Here is a 17,792-nt window from a genome sequence, read left to right as displayed (position 1 = left end):
GCAGCTTCCCTCTCTTGTTTATGATATAGTTGATATACACGAGTAACAAGCAGGAAAAACACGATGTGACAGATAAAACTGGAGGCTAAAATCCTCAGTCTACACATTCATTTAATTTGGAATAACAACTCTCACATTCAAACCAGATTCTTTACCGGGCACTCTTGCGAAGATGTCCTCAGCAAATGCACTTGTTTCGGCCGAAGAGGACAACCCAAAATTCTTTACGGGGTTCGGGGTCGCGGGTCGCAGCCTTGTGGTGGTCGTCGCGACTGGAGGCCTGGTGGTGGTGGTCTGTCATGAGAGAGAGGAGGACCCAGCTCAGAGGAGTCAGCGTATTTTCTTTAAAATCTGGAAAATGAAAAAAGAGGCCGCCTAGCGCTTAGGCCGATTTTACTTATTTTATTTTATTTATCTTTTATAATAAATATTAAATTAGTTTCTTTGCTTCTTTTTTTTCCCAACTTCTTTAGTTTTTTTTTTTGGTCAACCCAACTTCTTTAGTTGAATATTTGCATTTAAGTAATATCTTAGCCTTTTATAATTACTTTAATTTATAATAATATTTTAATTATTATTTATTGAGTGAATGATTATTTAAATATTTTACTAATGAAAGAAGCCTTGAGTTAGATTTTAACAAGTGGTTTATTGTTGGAATACTGAACAAATTTCACCGAAAAAGATCTATCGCGGCACAAATTCGTGGGGATACAAAAATTTGTCGGCACATATTTTCGCATTTAAGCCATTTATAAATAATTCTCTCTCTCTCTCCACTTCATCCAATCCACAAAAACCGTGACTATTGTCTTATTTTATTGGGCCAAAGGCCCATTGTACCCAAAGTCAAAGTTACCGCTAGTTATGGCCATTTGGTCCTTTCTACTGGGCATTGGCCGAACTCTGATCCAACCCACCAAAATGGGCTTCTGAAACCCAAATTGGCCTGCACATATAAACCCTAGTTAGAAAACCTGAACTGAGAAAGGAGAGGAAAACCATTTGCGGCTCGCCTCAGAGAACCTAAGGACAGAGACAATCTCCAGTTCCATCTCTCCCATCATGGGTCGTATGCACAGTCATGGGTACTGCTTCTCCCTCTCTCTCTCTCTCTCTCTCTCTCTCTCTCTCTCTCTCTATGTATTTATGTTCATACTACCATTTTCTAATTTTTATTTATTTATCTTTTTAATTTTATCTGGGGGCTTGCAGAAAGGGCATGTCAGCCTCAGCCCTGCCATACAAGAGAAGTTCTCCTAGCTGGTTGAAGGTCACTGCTCCAGATGTAAGTAAATGAAAAATCCAAGATTTATATTTAAGTATGTAATTGTTGATGTTAATTTAAGTGGGCTTTATCTGTGATTAAGGTTGAAGAGAACATCTGCAAGTTTGCAAAGAAGGGTATGACTCCATCTCAGATCGGTGTGATTCTTCGTGACTCGCATGGCATTGCTCAGGTTAAGAGCGTGACTGGAAGCAAGATCTTGCGTATTCTTAAAGCTCATGGTGTGCCTTTCTTTTAATAAAATTTTTCTATATGAGTTTTATTGCACTTTTTAGTTGCTATAAAAATTATGTTAGAAGGTTTGGATGTTTAGTGGGACTTGTGGGATTGAAACCCATTTCTCCATTGATCTCGATTACTTAGGTGAAGATAATAGATTTAAGCACTAATTGATTAGGCTAGCTCGATAAGATGACCATTATGTCTTCATTTTGTACATTTCATCTTCTCTGAAAGCGTAAAGAAGATTAAGAGTTTGGTTTTGTTCTCAAACAAGTCTCTGGCATTGTCGTTTTTCGTTTCCTTCTTACTAACAAAATGACAGCCTACTTTTTCTTTTTGTTTTCCTTAAAAAAGTATGTGGAATTTTTTTATAATTTCCATTTGTTGTTGGCTAGGTCTTGCTCCTGAAATTCCTGAGGATCTTTACCATCTTATCAAGAAGGCAGTGTCAATTAGGAAGCATTTGGAGAGGAATAGGAAGGATAAGGATTCAAAGTTTCGGTTGATTTTGGTTGAGAGCAGGATCCACAGGCTCTCTCGTTACTACAAGAAAACAAAGAAGCTTCCTCCTGTCTGGAAATAGTAAGTATTCTTTATCACTTCTTTTCCAACTTCACCATTGTTATGGTTCTGGCATTGCTTAGGGGCATGTTGCTTGCCTTGTTGCTTTGCATGTGTAAGGAAGTAGAACAAATAGGGTTCTTTGCTTATCAACTTCACCATTGTTATGGTTCTGGTATTGCTGTTCGGGGCATGTTGCTTGCCTTTGCTTTGCATGTGTAAGGAAGTAGAACAAATAGGGTTCTTTGCTTATCAACTGCCGAGTTGTATCTTAATCTGATGGGGGGGCAGTATGCTTTTCTATTTTGTTTGTGGGGCTGAAATCTGTATATCACACAAGAACATAAGCATATGAGTCTTCTCAGTTTGTATATTTGGTCAGCAATTCAAAAAGGGCTTTATCTTAATGATGTAGAGTATCTAATTAAGCAGATGTTTAGTCTCATTTATTTATGCGTATGTGCCGCCAATGTTTAGATTCGTTGCTTACAGATTTGTTCTGTGTTTCCGTAAAATAATGTTGTGAATTCTGCTTTGTTTTACAGCGAGTCAACCACTGCCAGCACTCTGGTTGCTTAGGTTAGGAAAGCAAGGTGGAAGGTTTGGGTATTATTTACATGGAAGGACAGAGAAGCCTAGAGATTATAGTTGCTCGCTTTTGTGCTCTTCAGATTTTGTATCAACTTTTGCATTAATCGCACTACTCTGTGTGTCTTGGATGTTTTCTTTCATCAATTCAAGTATTTCTTGTTGTGGATGTTACTTAAGGAAATCCGATTTTGTATCAACCTTTTGCATTAATCGGATGTTTAAATTTTCGAATTATTAACGTTGTGATGCCATGTTTCGGAAACTCACCACTTGACGTAAAAAAGGAACAAAAATCCATACTAGCAACTAAGGCAGATGAACATGGTATTTCTTGGAAAGAATGGATTGATTGAAAGAGTCTTTGACCCTGTTTGGTGGGCTGGACTGGACCAGACTTTTTCAATTAAAATGGACTATAGTCCTAGCTGTTGTTTGGTGAGCCTAAATGCACTTTGGGACTGGTTAGGACTCATATTTTAAGTAGGATACCAATCCAGCGAAAGAGGGTTTTGTAAACCCAAGTGAAACCATGGGTTTCGAAGCCTCCGCCTCCGGCTTTCACTGCGTACGCAGAGCACCTCCTTCTCATCGTCTCTTTTTCTTCTTTTCGTTCTCCCTGTGACTTCAACACCTCTTTGTGCCATTATGAAGGTAGATTTATTTCCTCAATGCATCTATGAAGCTGTGATTCTTTTTTTGGATTCTCTCTTCTCTCCTCTCCTCTCAACTATCATCTCTCATCTCAGATTTCTTTGTAAATTTTTTATTTAAATGTTAAATATTGAGATGTTTTGATGATTGCCATCACTTTCTTCTGGGTTAGAGGTCGAGATCTATGGTTTTTTTGGGGGTTTTTTCTTCTTCTTCTGAATGTTGTCTTTCATATCTGAGATACTTTCATTCTCCGAATTCTTTTCATTTTGTTTCGAATTACCTTTTTTTTGCTAGACTACAATTTTGTTTCTCATGTCTCCTGTCTCCTTTCCTCTCTCTGCCTACGAGAAGCCATGGATCAAAGGCTTCAAGAATTCAAATCAGAATTTTCGCCTTTTCTTTACGAAAGAATCCCAGATTTGTGTTTTTTTTATTTATAAATATTGGTTATGTAATTCATTGTCCCTTTTCTTTATGATGATGGGTTCTATATTTTATTTATTTTTTCTATCAAAGATGATGGGTTCTGTTTGTTTGTTCAGAAAATTTAGTAAATGAAATAAGCAATAGCAAAAAGTTTCTAAGTTGCAGTTCGTATTGTAGTTTTCTTCTCTGTGTGTTCATGAACCAATCTCTCTCTTTTTTTTCTTTTTTTTAAATTTAAATTTTTATTGAAGTCCCAATCTCGGTGAATGTATTGGTTCTATAATTTTTCGTATATGAATATTGGTTCTGTAATTTGATGCGTTTTTAATTAATTAATTTTTAAAATTTTTATGATTCCAACCCGAAAAACAATTAATTTTTTATGATGTTAAATAATCTAATAAATAGTAAATTAATTTTGAAAAAAAAATTGAAGTCCAATGTTGTCCAGTGTGGCCTTGTACCAAACAATGGACTGGATTTAAGTCCAATCCAGTCTAGTGCTCTACCAAACAACTCAATAGGACTTGAAGTCTAGCACAATCCAAGCCAGTCCAGTCTAACACTTCAAGCCCAAATCCTAACCAGTCCAGTCCAGCCTACCAAACGGGGCCTTTGTGTTTTTTGGGTCTAAAGAGGCTTGTTCGCTTATTGTCATTTTGATTATTTTTGACAAGCATTTTGGATTATTGTCAATTAATTATCCCTAGTCCAAATTTTAATCCGTGGCTCTATATATATTTTTTAATATCTTGATTGGTGAGACCTTATCACAGGCAAAAAATATTTTGCTAACATTAAAAATAAAAATTCAAATCAAATCTCAACTATTTTTGTTAAATTGTTAAATAAAGTTGTACCGTACAAAAAGACAATTTAAAATAATTTGGGCCGCGATGGTTATTTTGCCCAACTTAAACGTAGAAGCCCGCGTCGCTAAATAAAAACAAATTGGCGGTTCATTTTCGGAGTCTGAGAAAAAGGAAAATGGCGCTTTAAACCCTCAAAAGCAAGGATTGGTAAAACCCTAGAAAACCACAGAAATCAAAGTCAGTGTCTTCTGAGTGGACTACGAGAGCTCTTCCTAGCTCTTGCATGTTTTGCAGTAGATAGAAGAAAAGGAAAGAGTGGTATCGATCACATACTTGGCTCCAACATCAGAATCGAGGTATGAAATCGTAAACGCCGATTTGTTATTATTATTATTCTTTGAATGTGTTTCCGGATTAATTTTTCTGTATTTGTTTTGAAAAGATGGTATATGTTGCTGTTGGTTCGTTTTATCCACTTCATGGATTTGATAAATTTGATAATTCTTCAACCGTTGGGCTTTGATAACGTTATCGATTCTTTTCAGCTTAGAGGACCGTTTGTTTTCTGAGAAAATGTTAGTTTATTAATCGCCCTTCTTTCTTTATCATAATGGGAGAGAGAGCTCATCATTGGTTATGACTTACAAAAAAATATCAAATTTTATTAGGGCTCTTTCCTCATCAAATTTGAGGCTAGGGCCTCCCATTTTATTTGTTAACTTCAAATACACTCATAGTTTGGAAATTAGTTTGTTCAGTAAGTTAATTGGGGCAATCTAGTGATCATGGGCTGTCCATAACTCTCTTTTTTTCTTTTGTCAAAGAAAAGGAAGAAGCCTGAGTCAGCGAGCAAAATGGTGGCAGGGCTTAGAGAGTTCACTGCAAGAGTTGAAAGAAATGGTGTTGACGAACCAGTTCTGGATGTGGAGAATGGCGAGGAGCTGATGCATGTTCAGCCTTGTGTTTCTATCGTCCTTGGTAATCGCCCTCCTGAGTCCCCTGGCACTCTCTACATCTCCACCAAGTACGCCATTATAGCTCTCATGATTTTATATGTTTGTGTTTGGGTGAAAATTAAGGGGATAGAGTAAAGAAAACGTATCTGAAGGGATGTGAAAACTTTTTTTTTCTTTTTCCTTCTACCAAAATAGCATCCATTCAAACTGTTAGCTGGGATTTTGCAGGAAAGTGGTCTGGTTGAGTGATGTTGACAGGGCGAAAGGTTATGCTGTGGACTTCTTGTCTATATCACTGCATGCTGTATCCAGGGACCCAGAGGCCTACACCTCTCCTTGTATATACACTCAGGTATTTGCTTTCATGTTCATCAAGGCACTCCAGCAGTAATATAGGATTTTATCTTTATCTCGTCTGAAATGTACTTGGTCTCAAAACTGTTCTTCCAATTGTTTGGTGTCAAAGTTGTATGGCAATTTTATTTGATTCACTGAATCTATAACCCCTTTCTTCGTTCTTTCATTTATTTTTTGTCAGTTCTTGTTGCTTGTGTGATATGAACTCTAATAAGTTGAAAAGTCTTTGTTGTTTTCGTGAGCTTTAGAATCATGTCCTTATGTTAATTCCACAAACATTAAAGAGAAAAGTGACCCATTGTGCGAATAAGATATTTCTGTGTGTGAGGAACTGTATCTCATTGAAATTCAGATCTTTTTAGTATTTATCTACTGTACACAAGAATCACTTGTTTACTTATTTTGTATCCAAGGTTTGTGTCTTTACCGTATGCTGTGCTGGGTTTAGGATTGTTGGTCCTGAGTCTCCTGACTGATCATTAACTACAATGTCTAATTTCAAGTTTTGTGGCCTTTTTGTGCGTTGCTTTTCTGATTAATGTTTTTATATTTATAGATTGAAACTGAGGATGACGACCATGAGTCCAATGGCTCAGATTCAGAATGCAATGGTGTCTTAGATTTGTCCAAGATCACAGAAATGAGGCTTGTTCCTTCAGATCCTAACCAATGTACCTCTCTCTCTCTCTCTCTCTCTCTCTCTCAATTGTGGCTATAATAAGGTCATACTGTCTTGATTTTTCTTAGTATTTTCCTGGTGAAGTGTAACTCGCATATTAATTTCTATGTGGCAGTGGATTCTCTGTTTGAGGTATTTTGTGAGTGTGCTGAGCTTAATCCTGAACCAATTGAAGGTTGGTAGATTTTCTCTTAATGCCAGGGTTTATTTTATTTCTTATTTTCTCTTTTTGAATGCTAATGTATTATGTTTGCTTCATGAGTTGCATCCTAATATCATGCATTTGTTTTTATCTTTTTCTAGAAGAGGAAGAAGAGCATAATTGGATTTTTAGTGCTGATCAGTTGGAAGATGACGCAACAGGTATGGGATGCACCATGTAACAATTTGTACCAGTTTATGTGTCAATGTGTGTGATAAAAAATCAATTGTTGTCTGATATCTTTGTTTTGAATATGATGGTATTTTCAGGGGAAGATTCTGAGTGGCATGTTTCTGAAAATCCTTCAATTGGTCAATCTAATGGGGATCATGACCTAGCTCGTACCGTGCTTGAGGTAGGCCTGTGAATATCCATTAAATGCTGCTATGGAGTTGGTGCCTTTGTATGGGCTTTTTGTTTCTTTAATTGAGAGCAGCGTATGATATTGATCGCTTTTTTTTTTCTTCCTGGCAGCTTCAGATCAATGATCAACGCTTTGAGGATGCTGAAGAAATGGAGCATGAGAATGACAGTGGCCACCATTGAAATTCTTTCTCCTTTCAATGTTTCATCTCTTTCAAGTGTTGCATTTTAACCCGTGACCCTTTCTTGTTATGCTCTGGATCTTGCTGTATATGAGAACAAATTGTCCATTAGTCATTAGTCTCATGACACAAGGATTGGTAACTTTGTGAGGAGTACCTTTAGGCCTTTCTTTCTATTTATTGGTTTACTACTATCTTTTATGGAAAGAGCAAGGATTCTTTTGGTAAAAATTTTGTGCTTTGTTTACTGTTTTTCTAACAAAATAAGAAAAGATCATAAAAAAGTGAATGGTGTTACAGAATGCTACGCCTCTTTTCAGTGTTTTGAGTACGAAACTACTTCTTGTTTTGGGTTTGTATACCACCAATAATCAAGGTCATTAGATGTTCTGTAAATAAGTATAACTTCTCCTGTTAATTTGAGGGCGGCACTGGCAGACAAAAAATAAATAATATAGTCTATAATTTTGTTTTATGAAGAGGTACCATAGAACAAAATGGGAACCAAGAATATGGTCACTAAAAATTTCCAAGAAGATTTTCCAAAACCAAATTTGGCAACAAATGAACCCTGTTATCATGATAAATAACAAGTAGTAGGGAAACACAGAAAGTAAAACGTATAATCCATCTGATGAAGCCCAACCAACCCAGAGTATTTGGGCCAGAGTCACCCACGTTTAAAAATCGTCAACCCGACCCGGCCTTAACTTTCGCGCACATGGTGGCAAAACCCTAATAACCCATGATATATAAACTCACAAGACGTGGCTGCTCCTTCCATCGCTTTGAGAAAGAGGTATTGAAGAAGCCGCAGCTCCAGACCTCCTTCCTCCCCTCCACACCCACACCCAGGTCTGTGATTTTCCCAGACTGAAACCAAGTTCATTTCGTTTTCTGATTTCTTATAGATTGAATATGATGTATGTGATTAACCGGTGTTTTATCTCGATATGTAGGAAAGCGAACAAGTAGCTTGAACACAATGGCTTACGCAGCGATGAAACCAAACAAGCCAGGGCTGGAGGAGCCTCAGGAGCAGATCCACAAGATCAGGATCACTCTCTCTTCCAAGAACGTGAAGAACCTCGAGAAAGGTCTCTGCTCTTGCTTATTATATTTATTTTAGTTTTCCCCGATTCGCATTACTTGTAATACGTGCTGATTCTTTATTTTTCATTTGAAATGGACTATTGTATTAGTAATTAGTATCTCTTAGGGTTTAATAGTTTTTCCATCTTCCCATTTTCTATTGTCGTAACACCCGTTTAGTAGCTGCATATTTGTTAGTGCGAATTGAACTTTGGAGAAAACTTTGTACTTGCAATATAATATTGTGTACATGTAACATGAAACCAGTGCAATGCCTTTTCAATAAGATTGGTTTGTCATACCTGAATTATCTTCTTAATCTCTTAGATTTTGCTGGTTTTTATGAGCTTGATTGTCTAGCTGTTATTCAATTTTATTTTTCTTTAATTGCTTTGTGACATAGTCCAAATCGGTTTATCCACCATTGTTTCTACACAAGTTTGTTTAGATTATAAGAATTCACATTTTCTGGTTTGAATATTTCTTTAGCCTGTTGGATTGACATCTGTTTTGTTGATAGTTTGCACTGATCTTGTTCGTGGTGCAAAGGACAAGAGGCTCAGGGTTAAGGGACCCGTGAGAATGCCAACCAAGGTTCTGCACATTACCACCAGGAAGGCTCCTTGTGGTGAAGGTATGTTTCTGTGTGAAATGTGCTTGCTCTTAATTTACGGCTTGACAAATGACATTGTTATATTTCTATCATTGTTTTAGTGTATATATGAATGCCTTATGGGCTAGTTTATGGACAAGGGTTATGGCTTTTGTGGTCATTCTTAGAGTTGGTTAAGGGTTACCCTTGTTTGTGCTAGGTTACATAAGTAAATTTTGTAACTTACTGTGGCCTGTTCATACCTGACCAGTTACAGAAATACATTGTCTGCATTTGCATTTTAAAGGGTTGTGTATGTATCTTTAAAATTTTGTTTGTGATTTACAGGTACCAACACATGGGACAGATTTGAGTTGCGTGTCCACAAGAGGGTTATTGACCTCTTTAGCTCTCCTGATGTGGTCAAGCAAATTACATCCATTACAATTGAACCTGGTGTGGAAGTGGAGGTTACAATTGCCGACTCGTAAACTGGACCAGTTTTCCGCATAGCCTTCCCAATTAGTTGGACAATGAGCATGTTTTTTCTGTTCTAATTTTGAATTTAAAGATTTAGTAGTATTGTTTGCAATTTCTTGACCCTGATGTTTTGTTATGGATATGTACGTCAGTGCATATTTTGATATTGAATAGAAGTACGTTTTGCAAATGCTTTAGGTTTGTTTCCTTTGCATTTTTATCCTATATATGTCAAGTACATCGTGAGAGAGAATTAAGACATTGAAATTCTTAAATTGATTTTTGGTGTTGATGGCCTCTGTAGGGCGTTAAAATGTTTTCTTCCTGGTATTCGGTTATTTTAATTTTTTTTAAATCTTCTACTTGTTCTTCATCATTCTGTGTCAATTGAGTTTGTGATGGTTGTCGTGGATTGCCTTTTCCCTAAGCAGGGATGTGCCTGCACCCCCAAACCTAAACCTATAGCTAAAATGGTCACAAACAAGTTAACCGTATAGGCAAACATATTTCATAGTTTCTTATGATCTTGCCTCTTGGTTACGTGAACCATGAATATTTACGATGCTTGGCAATGGCATAATTCAGCTCATTGCATACTGCTGCTTCTAATGAACTCATAACACAAAGATGAACTAATCTTTAATTTAAGGGTTAATTACAATTTAGTACCCTGTACTTACACCCTTAAGACATGTTAGTCCCCGTATTTTCAATTTTAACAATCGCATACCCCAAGCTTGTAAATTTTTTACAATCCGATTCCACCGTTAGGTTTCCGTCAGATTCCACCGTTAGTTGCCTACGTGGCACTATGGTCCCACTTTTTTTTTAATTTAAATTTTAAATTGATTAAAATATTAAAAACCATAAAACCAAAAAAAAATTAAAACAAAATATCTCTCTCTCTCTTTGATCAAGCTCCAACAGCCCAACCTGCAACCATATCCCACGAACCCAGAAACCCCCCCACCCCCCTCACCAAAAGCTCTTCAGAAACTTCATTTTCTTCCTTAATCAAGTTCACAAACTCCCTAAATGCAATTTCCCGAAGCTTTTCTGGGTCTTTCGAAACTAACAAAACACCATTGTTCCAACCCTTTTCCTTATTTCCCTTACCCAAGAAAACCCTTGACTCGTGTGAGAGCAAGCGAATGACGAGCTCTTTGATCAGATCTGCGACTTTTTGCTGGTCTTCTTCTTCCATTTGTGAGAGAGAGAGAGAGAGAGAATCGCAGGGGGTGGAGGGAGAAGAAAATCGCAGGGGTGATGGGTTCTGGGTTCATGGGGGATAGGGTTGTGGGTTGTGGATTCTTGGGTTGTGGCTTCGTGGTGGTCACGGGGAAATCGCAGGGGGTGGAGGGAGAAGAAAATCGCAGGGATGGATGGGTTCTGGGTTCATGGGGGCTGGGGTTCTAGGTTGTGGGTTCGTGGTGGTCATGGGGAATCGCAGGGGGTGGAGGGAGAAGAAAATTGCAGGGATGGCTAGGGTTCTGGCAACCACCCAGACTCCCTCCCCCTTCCCCCTCGATTTCTTCTCCCCCTGCCCCGGCCCTAAACTCCAAAACCAGAGCCCTCGCGATTTTCTTCTTCCCCCATTCACCGATGACCACCACCCGCACCCAAACCAACCTAAAACCCCAGCCCGCAACCACAGACCCCCTCCCCCTCCACCCGATTTCTTCTCCCTCTGCCCGACTCCAAACTCTAGTCCCCGTCCACAAAAAACCAACGATTTTTTTTTTTGCAAAACTGGGAAATTTACCAAAACTGCAAAAGTCTCAAACTTTGAGAAAAGAAAACTTGTTGCCTTTTGTTTTCTTTCCATCAGTTCATGATCTACCAAACAGGGGAGAAGACACAAGCCAACCCAAAATTCTCATAACCACATTCAACACCCAAATTCAAAAACCAACGATTTTTTTTTTTCCCCAATATGTTGGTTTTTTATTGTACAAAGAGAGAGAGAGAGAGAGAGAGAGAGAGAGAGAGAGAGAGAGAGGGAGAGAGCGGAGAGGAGAGGAGAGAGAGAGATGCAGACCGTCAGATCTCACCGGAAAGCATCGGCGACGGTGGGAACAAGCTCTGAAGGATGGAGAGAGTGGTCGCCAAGTTGTGGTTGGTAGGTGGGGATTGGAGTTTAGGGTCGGGGCAGGGGGAGAAGAAATCGAGGGGGAAGGGGGAGGGAGTCTAGGTGGTTGCCGGCTGGGGTCTTGGTTCGTTTGGAGGTGCGGGTTTTGGAGGATGGCTGCGAGTGGGCATGGTGGAATGAAGGGGAGAAGAAAATCGCAGCGGTTTGGGAGAATTTTTACAGAGAGAGAGAGAGAGAGAGAGAGAGAGAGAGAAATTTTTTGATTTTTTGATTTTTAATATTTTATTTATATTTTAATCAATTTAAAATTAAAAAATTAAAAAATGTGGGACCCACAATGCCACGTAGGCAGTTAACAGAGAAATCTAACAGAAACCCTAACAGCGGAACCACATTGCAAAAAATTTACAAACTAAGGGTATGTGATTGTTAAAATTGAAAATACAGGGACTAACATGTCTTAAGGGTGTAAGTATAGGGTACTAAATTGTAATTAACCCTTAATTTAAACTAGTGATTTTAGCTTGCCATATGCCTATATCGATTTAAATAAACATATCTCTATCATCTGTAGGGGTGAGCATCGGTTCGAAACCAATGGTTTTTTACCAATCCAATCCAATCCAATCTTCTATTGGATTACAAATTTTACAATCCAATCCAATGTGTTTGGATGTCAGGATCCAATCCAATCCGATCCAATGTACATTGGATTGGATTGGATTGGATGATCGGTTTGTATGAAAAAATAATTATGATAAAAAAAACTTCATAATCTTTCATAACATTTAATTCAAAATTCAATATGATGAAAGATATGACATTAATATATTAATTTTTAATATAAATTAATATAATATTATATTTAATATGTTAACGTTTTGATTTTTTCGAAAGTAAGATTAATATATTAGTGAGAAACAAGATGAAATGTAAATATTATACAACATGAAAGTATATTAATGTGTATATTGGATTGGTTCGGTTTAGGTTGGATTTTCAATTCTTGATCCGCCATCCGATCCAATCCAATTGGATTTCTATTTTTCTAATCCAATCCAATCCATCAATGTTGTCGAAACCAATGAAAATTGGATTGGATTGGATTGGATTGGTCGGTTTTAGTGGATTGGTTTGGATCCTGCACAGCCCTAATCATCTGTAGTGGGCTGTTGATTTAAATGTCCACTCAAAATCCTTGAATTGTCTGACTTTTAACAAAACCATTGGTAGTTGCGGGTCTTGTTAGCCAATCATCATCTCCAAAGAATCTAATACCACCAATTATCAAGGTCATTATATGTTCTTAAGCATTGTTTGTGGTTCAACCTTTTCAACCCTACTTCACCAAAAATAAATAAGTAATTATGTGTCTTTAATTTTTGTAGGAAATGGCGATTAAACTAGTGGGAACTAACCTAATTTCAAAAGCATGTTGACCAAAAATTTATAAGAATATTTTCCAAATCCGAAAGTAAATTTGGCAACAAAATGAACCCTATTATCATCATTAATAATACAAAGTAAACTTGAAAATATAGGTTAGGTCAATTGATTGGGCTCGCCACTTGACGAAAGATAAAATATGTAAACGAAAAGACAATATCGGTGTAATTTGTCTGAAGAAGCCCAACTAACCCGATTATTATTTGGGCTAGTCTCCTAAGTTGAACCCAACTTAAAAAATCTTCAACCCTACACGTCCATAACTTTCACAGTCCTGGGCCCGACACACATGGTGACAACCCGACCCGTCCATAACTTTCACATTGTCACTTAGGTTGGTTTTTTTTTGGTCGACAGGTTGATAAAATAGGTATTTTGCTTCATTTGGATAAATCCCTTGCTCTAAACCCTCACCAAGGTCTGCGTTCTTCTTCGTCTCTCTCATAGAGTTTAGATTATACTTATTTAATAATTTCTAGCAAAACTGAGTGAAACAGAGTAATCTTTTGTCTTATTTATGATAGATTAGATATGATATCTGTGATTAATCGTTGTATTGCTATTTTGATGTATAGGAAAGCGAACGAGTAGCTTGGTTGAAGAAAATGGCTTATGCAGGGATGAAACCAAAGGCAGGTCTGGAGGACCCTCAGGAGCAGATCCACAAGATCAGGATCACTCTCTCCTCCAAGAACGTCAAGAACCTCGAGAAAGGTCTCTCTTTTTGCTTATCATCGGTCTTATTTAATTTTTGCCCATTTCTTTATTTTTAATTGGAACTAGTTTCTCTTAGCTAGGGACGCGTTTGTGTAGTAGTTTTACCTTGTTCCAATTTTCAGTTGTCTAAAGACTAAGACCCATTTGATAGCTGGAGGATATCTGTTAGTGTATATTGAACTTCGGAGAAATGTTTGTGCATATAACATGAAACCACTGCAAGAAATTTTCAATAAATTTGGTTTGTTATACCCGAATTATCTTCTTAATCTGCAAGATTGTTCTGGTTTTTATGAGCTTCATTGTGTTCAATTTCAGTTTTACTTGATTGCTGTGTGACGTGGTTGAAATGGGTTTTATCCACCATTGTCTCTACATAAAGTTTTTAAGTTTGTTTAGATTATTAAGAATTAAGAATTTTCTTGTTTGAATATTTCTTTAGCCTGCTGGATTGACATCTGTTATGTTGATAGTTTGCACTGATCTGGTTCGTGGTGCAAAGGACAAGAGGCTCCGGGTTAAGGGACCCGTGAGAATGCCAACCAAGGTTCTGCACATTACCACCAGGAAGTCTCCTTGTGGTGAAGGTATGTTTCACTGTGAAATGTTCTTGTTGTTAACTTATGGCTTTATGGGCAAGGCTTATGGCTTTTATGGCCATTTACTCAGAGTTTGGGGCTCCCTTGTTTGTGCCAAGTTACATAAGTAAAATTTGTTGCTTACTGTGGTTTATTCATAACTGACCGGTTATTGAAGTACAGTGTCTCTGCATTTGCATTTTAAAGGGTTATGTATGTATCTTTAAAATTGTGTTTGTGATTTATAGGTACCAACACGTGGGACAGATTTGAGTTGCGTGTCCACAAGAGGGTGATTGACCTCTTCAGTTCTCCTGATGTCGTCAAGCAAATTACTTCCATTACAATTGAACCTGGTGTGGAAGTGGAGGTTACAATCGCAGACTCTTAAACTGGACCCGTTTTCAGTGTAGCCTTCCTACTTAAAAATGAGCTTGTTTGTTGTGTTCTAATCTTGAATTTAAAGACTTGGTAGTGTCGTTTGCAATTTTCTTGAGCTATTGTTTTGATATGAATATGCACTCCCATGTTTTGATGTTAAATATAAGTACTTTAGCTTTGTTTCCTTCCCATTGATGCTCACTGTGGAACGGAGAAATGTTCTCCTGTTATACTTTATTCTGGTTGGATTGAGTTTCTGATTGTTGTTGTTGAACACAAAAAAACCTAAACATGTTTCATAATTTTTGTTTCTTATGTGCTTGCCTCTTGGTCACGAGTATGATGAATGTTTAGCTTTGTTTCCTTCCCATTGATGCTCACTGTGGAACGGAGAAATGTTCTCCTGTTATACTTTATTCTGGTTGGATTGAGTTTCTGATTGTTGTCGTTGATCCCAAAAAAACCTAAACATGTTTCATAATTTTTGTTTCTCATGTGCTTGCCTCTTGGTCACGAGTATGATGAATGTTTAGCTTTGTTTCCTTCCCATTGATGCTCACTGTGGAACGGAGAAATGTTCTCCTGTTATACTTTATTCTGGTTGGATTGAGTTTCTGATTGTTGTCGTTCAACCCAAAAAAACCTAAACCTGTTTCATAATTTTTGTTTCTTATGTGCTTGCCTCTTGGTCACGAGTATGATGAATGTTTACGATGTTTTCTTTGAAGTAGAATGTTTTAGATCCTAGGCATGATTCAGCTGATTGCATGCTGCTAATGAACTTGACAACACTGACAAAATTCTTTGAAAAATAAGCTCTTTTCTTGACACATTGCCCTGTTGATTAAGAAAAAAATTTACACTATGCTGAACAAAATTGTCAATGAACAACACTAAACTGAGATGCTATATGCGCATCAAATTGAAACAAGAAATTAAACACTATTAAGATTGACCTACATAATTTATACACCATGAAGAAACATGATTTCATTTATCAAACACTCTACCTCTTTGATTCCGAATAATAAGCAAGATACCAATTTACAAACTTCCTCAACCCTGTCTTCAAATCTGTTGTGGGCATATAACCAAGCTCCCTCCGCGCCAAGCTGATGTTAGCATGAGTAAACAAAACATCCCCATTCCTCGGCATTGGCACCACAACCTTCTTAGCCTTCACCCTCAGCAACCTCTCCATAATACTCACCACCTCACTCACTGGCACTGGCGAAGTGTTCCCGAGATTAAAAACCCTCAACTGCGCTCGCCCCTCAACCCTGCCACCGCTCCCGGTGCTCTTCTCAGCCGTGTCCAACGCAGCCAAGCAACCCTTCACAACATCATCTATGTACGTAAAGTCCCTGGCAACAGAGCCATGATCTGGGCCTTCAAAAACCACAATAGGCTTCCCTCTCAACATGTTCTTAGTAAAAGAAAAGTACATCATATCAGGCCTGCCCCAAGGCCCATACACAGTGAAAAACCTCAACCCAGTAATGGACAGCCCATGGATATGGTTATAAGCGTGTGCTATTTCTTCCCCAGCTTTCTTCGTTGCAGCGTACAAGCTAGCTGGTTGGTCCGCACGGTCTTCTTCCGAAAAGGGTACCTTAGAATTGAGACCATACACAGAGCTAGACGAAGCCCAAACAATCGAAGGTTGTGGGTTCGCTGATTTACAGACCTCGAAGACATTGACGAGCCCAGCGATGTTGCTGTGGACATAAGAAGCTGGGTTTTTCAGAGCGTAGCGAACGCCGGCCTGAGCAGCCAAGTGGACGACATGGGTAAACTTCACAAGCCGGAAAAGCTTGGCGAGTTTCTCAGAGTCGTTGATGTCTGCTTCCAGTACGAAGACCCCATTGTGCAGTAGCAGATCCGAACGACGGCGTTTCAGCGACGGGTCGTAGTACTTGTTGAAGTTGTCTATTCCGACGACGCCGTCTCCGCGTTCTTTGAGCGCGAGCGAGACGTGGGTTCCGACGAAACCGGCTGCGCCGGTGACGAGAACCGAGTGGCCGGTGGAATTATCACGTGGCTTGGCGGATTGGACGACGACGTTTTCCCATGTGGATAGGCTTGGGAGGACTCGGCGGTTGGCATTGGAAGATGGGGTTTTGAGGAGGAAGAAGAAGAAGAAGGCGAGCAGGATGGTGAACCAGCAGAAGATGAGCTTGGTTATGGAGCAGCGGTAGCGAAACCGATGAGTGTGTATGGGTTTGTCCATTGAAGAAATTTTCCCGGGAAAATTCCTCTTTGGCTTTGTTTTTGTTCTGGGCTTTAATCTTTTGCCATTGGTTTTTAAACGGGAAGAGTTTTGCGTTAATGGGGATTTATGAAGTTTGTGATGTGAAGGAGTTTGCATGTGAATTGAAGAGTTTGAAGTCAAAAATCAAAGTTGGGTTTTTGGGTGACAGAGGGATTGGGCTCGTCCTCATCTTCCTTGATGGTCCAAGTGTAACTTAATTTCTGTGTTTTTTTTTGTTACTATTTGCTTGTTGGTTGGTGTAGTTATCTTAATGACTCCTATCTATGTACAAAGTGTAAGGAACCCAACAGAGAATCAAACCAAAATGGAAGAGTAAAGGGATTGAATGAAGGAAAACTGGATAAGGGAGGGAAGCAAAGTTTGCAAAGGAGTTTAAACAAAGTGGAAGAGTAAGCAAAGAAACAGAATTTTGAAAGGAAAGGGATTGCTTTCACAAATAAATACATCGTATTATTTCACATATGGGCTTGATGTCCTGACCTTGAACATTGGGCTCTTCTTTTATATTCCTACTCCCCAAACAGAAGAAGGCAGCCCAATTCTGAGGAACATGAATCTGAAAGCCTAAAAACACCTTTTGTAGGGCCTGTTCGGTATCGTTTTTACTGCCAGTTTCCGTTTTCCGTTTCCTGTTTTTCGACAAATACTCGTTCGGTGGATTGTTTTCGTTTTCAACATTTTTTTTTAGGTGAGACTCAAGGGTATCCACCGCCGACAGCAGTGACTAATCCCTTTCTCCGCGGGAGCTCTCCCAATGGAGGTAAACGGCTGGCCACGAAATGTGCTCCATTCCCGTGGGCGGGGATCGAACCCCCAACCTCATGGTTAAGGAATGAGGTGAGCTACCACCAC

General features: G+C 38.6%; 4 protein-coding genes and 1 pseudogene across 5 annotated transcripts; 4 read left to right on the top strand and 1 right to left on the bottom strand.

The window, feature by feature from the left end:
- Positions 1 to 933: 933 nt before the first annotated feature.
- Positions 934 to 2,896, top strand: LOC110764775 (small ribosomal subunit protein uS15y). Its single transcript, XM_021967797.2, has 5 exons — positions 934 to 1,088; positions 1,216 to 1,288; positions 1,371 to 1,509; positions 1,906 to 2,092; positions 2,617 to 2,896. Exons 1-5 carry the CDS (start codon positions 1,066 to 1,068, stop codon positions 2,648 to 2,650), a joined length of 456 nt encoding a protein of 151 aa, XP_021823489.1. The 5' UTR covers positions 934 to 1,065; the 3' UTR covers positions 2,651 to 2,896.
- Positions 2,897 to 4,703: 1,807 nt separating this feature from the next.
- Positions 4,704 to 7,524, top strand: LOC110764658 (nucleotide-sensitive chloride conductance regulator (ICln) family protein). 2 transcript variants are annotated; one of them, XM_021967668.2, is made up of 8 exons: positions 4,704 to 4,910; positions 5,384 to 5,578; positions 5,739 to 5,862; positions 6,424 to 6,538; positions 6,662 to 6,721; positions 6,850 to 6,909; positions 7,018 to 7,103; positions 7,223 to 7,524. In XM_021967668.2, exons 2-8 carry the CDS (start codon positions 5,409 to 5,411, stop codon positions 7,292 to 7,294), a joined length of 687 nt encoding a protein of 228 aa, XP_021823360.2. In that variant the 5' UTR covers positions 4,704 to 4,910; positions 5,384 to 5,408; the 3' UTR covers positions 7,295 to 7,524. The 2 variants fall into 2 exon arrangements, with proteins under 2 accessions (XP_021823360.2, XP_021823359.2); XM_021967667.2 differs by having other exon boundaries at positions 5,379 to 5,578.
- A 477-nt stretch (positions 7,525 to 8,001) lies between these two features.
- LOC110764745 (small ribosomal subunit protein uS10y) lies at positions 8,002 to 9,647 on the top strand. Its single transcript, XM_021967765.2, has 4 exons — positions 8,002 to 8,148; positions 8,253 to 8,390; positions 8,906 to 9,019; positions 9,326 to 9,647. Exons 2-4 carry the CDS (start codon positions 8,279 to 8,281, stop codon positions 9,466 to 9,468), a joined length of 369 nt encoding a protein of 122 aa, XP_021823457.1. The 5' UTR covers positions 8,002 to 8,148; positions 8,253 to 8,278; the 3' UTR covers positions 9,469 to 9,647.
- Positions 9,648 to 13,273: 3,626 nt separating this feature from the next.
- LOC110764765 (small ribosomal subunit protein uS10y) lies at positions 13,274 to 14,857 on the top strand. Its single transcript, XM_021967788.2, has 4 exons — positions 13,274 to 13,410; positions 13,568 to 13,706; positions 14,183 to 14,296; positions 14,536 to 14,857. The coding sequence occupies exons 2-4, from the start codon at positions 13,598 to 13,600 to the stop codon at positions 14,676 to 14,678; spliced, it is 366 nt and encodes a 121-aa protein (XP_021823480.1). The 5' UTR covers positions 13,274 to 13,410; positions 13,568 to 13,597; the 3' UTR covers positions 14,679 to 14,857.
- Positions 14,858 to 15,516: 659 nt separating this feature from the next.
- Positions 15,517 to 17,506, bottom strand: LOC110764737 (UDP-glucuronate 4-epimerase 2 pseudogene; annotated as a pseudogene).
- Positions 17,507 to 17,792: the final 286 nt, after the last annotated feature.

This window comes from Prunus avium, chromosome 2 (genome assembly GCF_965620075.1).
Source record: "Prunus avium chromosome 2, drPruAviu1.hap1.1, whole genome shotgun sequence".
Classification (NCBI taxonomy): domain Eukaryota; kingdom Viridiplantae; phylum Streptophyta; class Magnoliopsida; order Rosales; family Rosaceae; genus Prunus; species Prunus avium.
The sequence above is the reverse complement of the archived record's forward strand: the minus strand, read 5'-3'. Positions and strand labels throughout refer to the sequence as shown.

Excerpts from the sequence above, each read along its gene's own strand:
- LOC110764775 (XM_021967797.2), top strand. The coding sequence starts at position 1,066 with ATGGGTCGTATGCACAGTCATGG. Across the intron at positions 1,289-1,370 it reads TGAAGGTCACTGCTCCAGAT|GTTGAAGAGAACATCTGCAA; the intron begins GTAAGTAAATGA and ends TCTGTGATTAAG. Across the intron at positions 2,093-2,616 it reads CTTCCTCCTGTCTGGAAATA|CGAGTCAACCACTGCCAGCA; the intron begins GTAAGTATTCTT and ends TTTGTTTTACAG.
- LOC110764658 (XM_021967668.2), top strand. The coding sequence starts at position 5,409 with ATGGTGGCAGGGCTTAGAGAGTTCACTGCAAGAGTTGAAAGAAATGGT. Across the intron at positions 5,579-5,738 it reads ACTCTCTACATCTCCACCAA|GAAAGTGGTCTGGTTGAGTG; the intron begins GTACGCCATTAT and ends GGGATTTTGCAG. Across the intron at positions 6,539-6,661 it reads TCCTTCAGATCCTAACCAAT|TGGATTCTCTGTTTGAGGTA; the intron begins GTACCTCTCTCT and ends TCTATGTGGCAG.
- LOC110764745 (XM_021967765.2), top strand. The coding sequence starts at position 8,279 with ATGGCTTACGCAGCGATGAAACCAAACAAGCCAGGGCTGGAGGAGCCT. Across the intron at positions 8,391-8,905 it reads CGTGAAGAACCTCGAGAAAG|TTTGCACTGATCTTGTTCGT; the intron begins GTCTCTGCTCTT and ends TTTTGTTGATAG. Across the intron at positions 9,020-9,325 it reads GAAGGCTCCTTGTGGTGAAG|GTACCAACACATGGGACAGA; the intron begins GTATGTTTCTGT and ends TGTGATTTACAG.
- LOC110764765 (XM_021967788.2), top strand. The coding sequence starts at position 13,598 with ATGGCTTATGCAGGGATGAAACCAAAGGCAGGTCTGGAGGACCCTCAG. Across the intron at positions 13,707-14,182 it reads CGTCAAGAACCTCGAGAAAG|TTTGCACTGATCTGGTTCGT; the intron begins GTCTCTCTTTTT and ends TTATGTTGATAG. Across the intron at positions 14,297-14,535 it reads GAAGTCTCCTTGTGGTGAAG|GTACCAACACGTGGGACAGA; the intron begins GTATGTTTCACT and ends TGTGATTTATAG.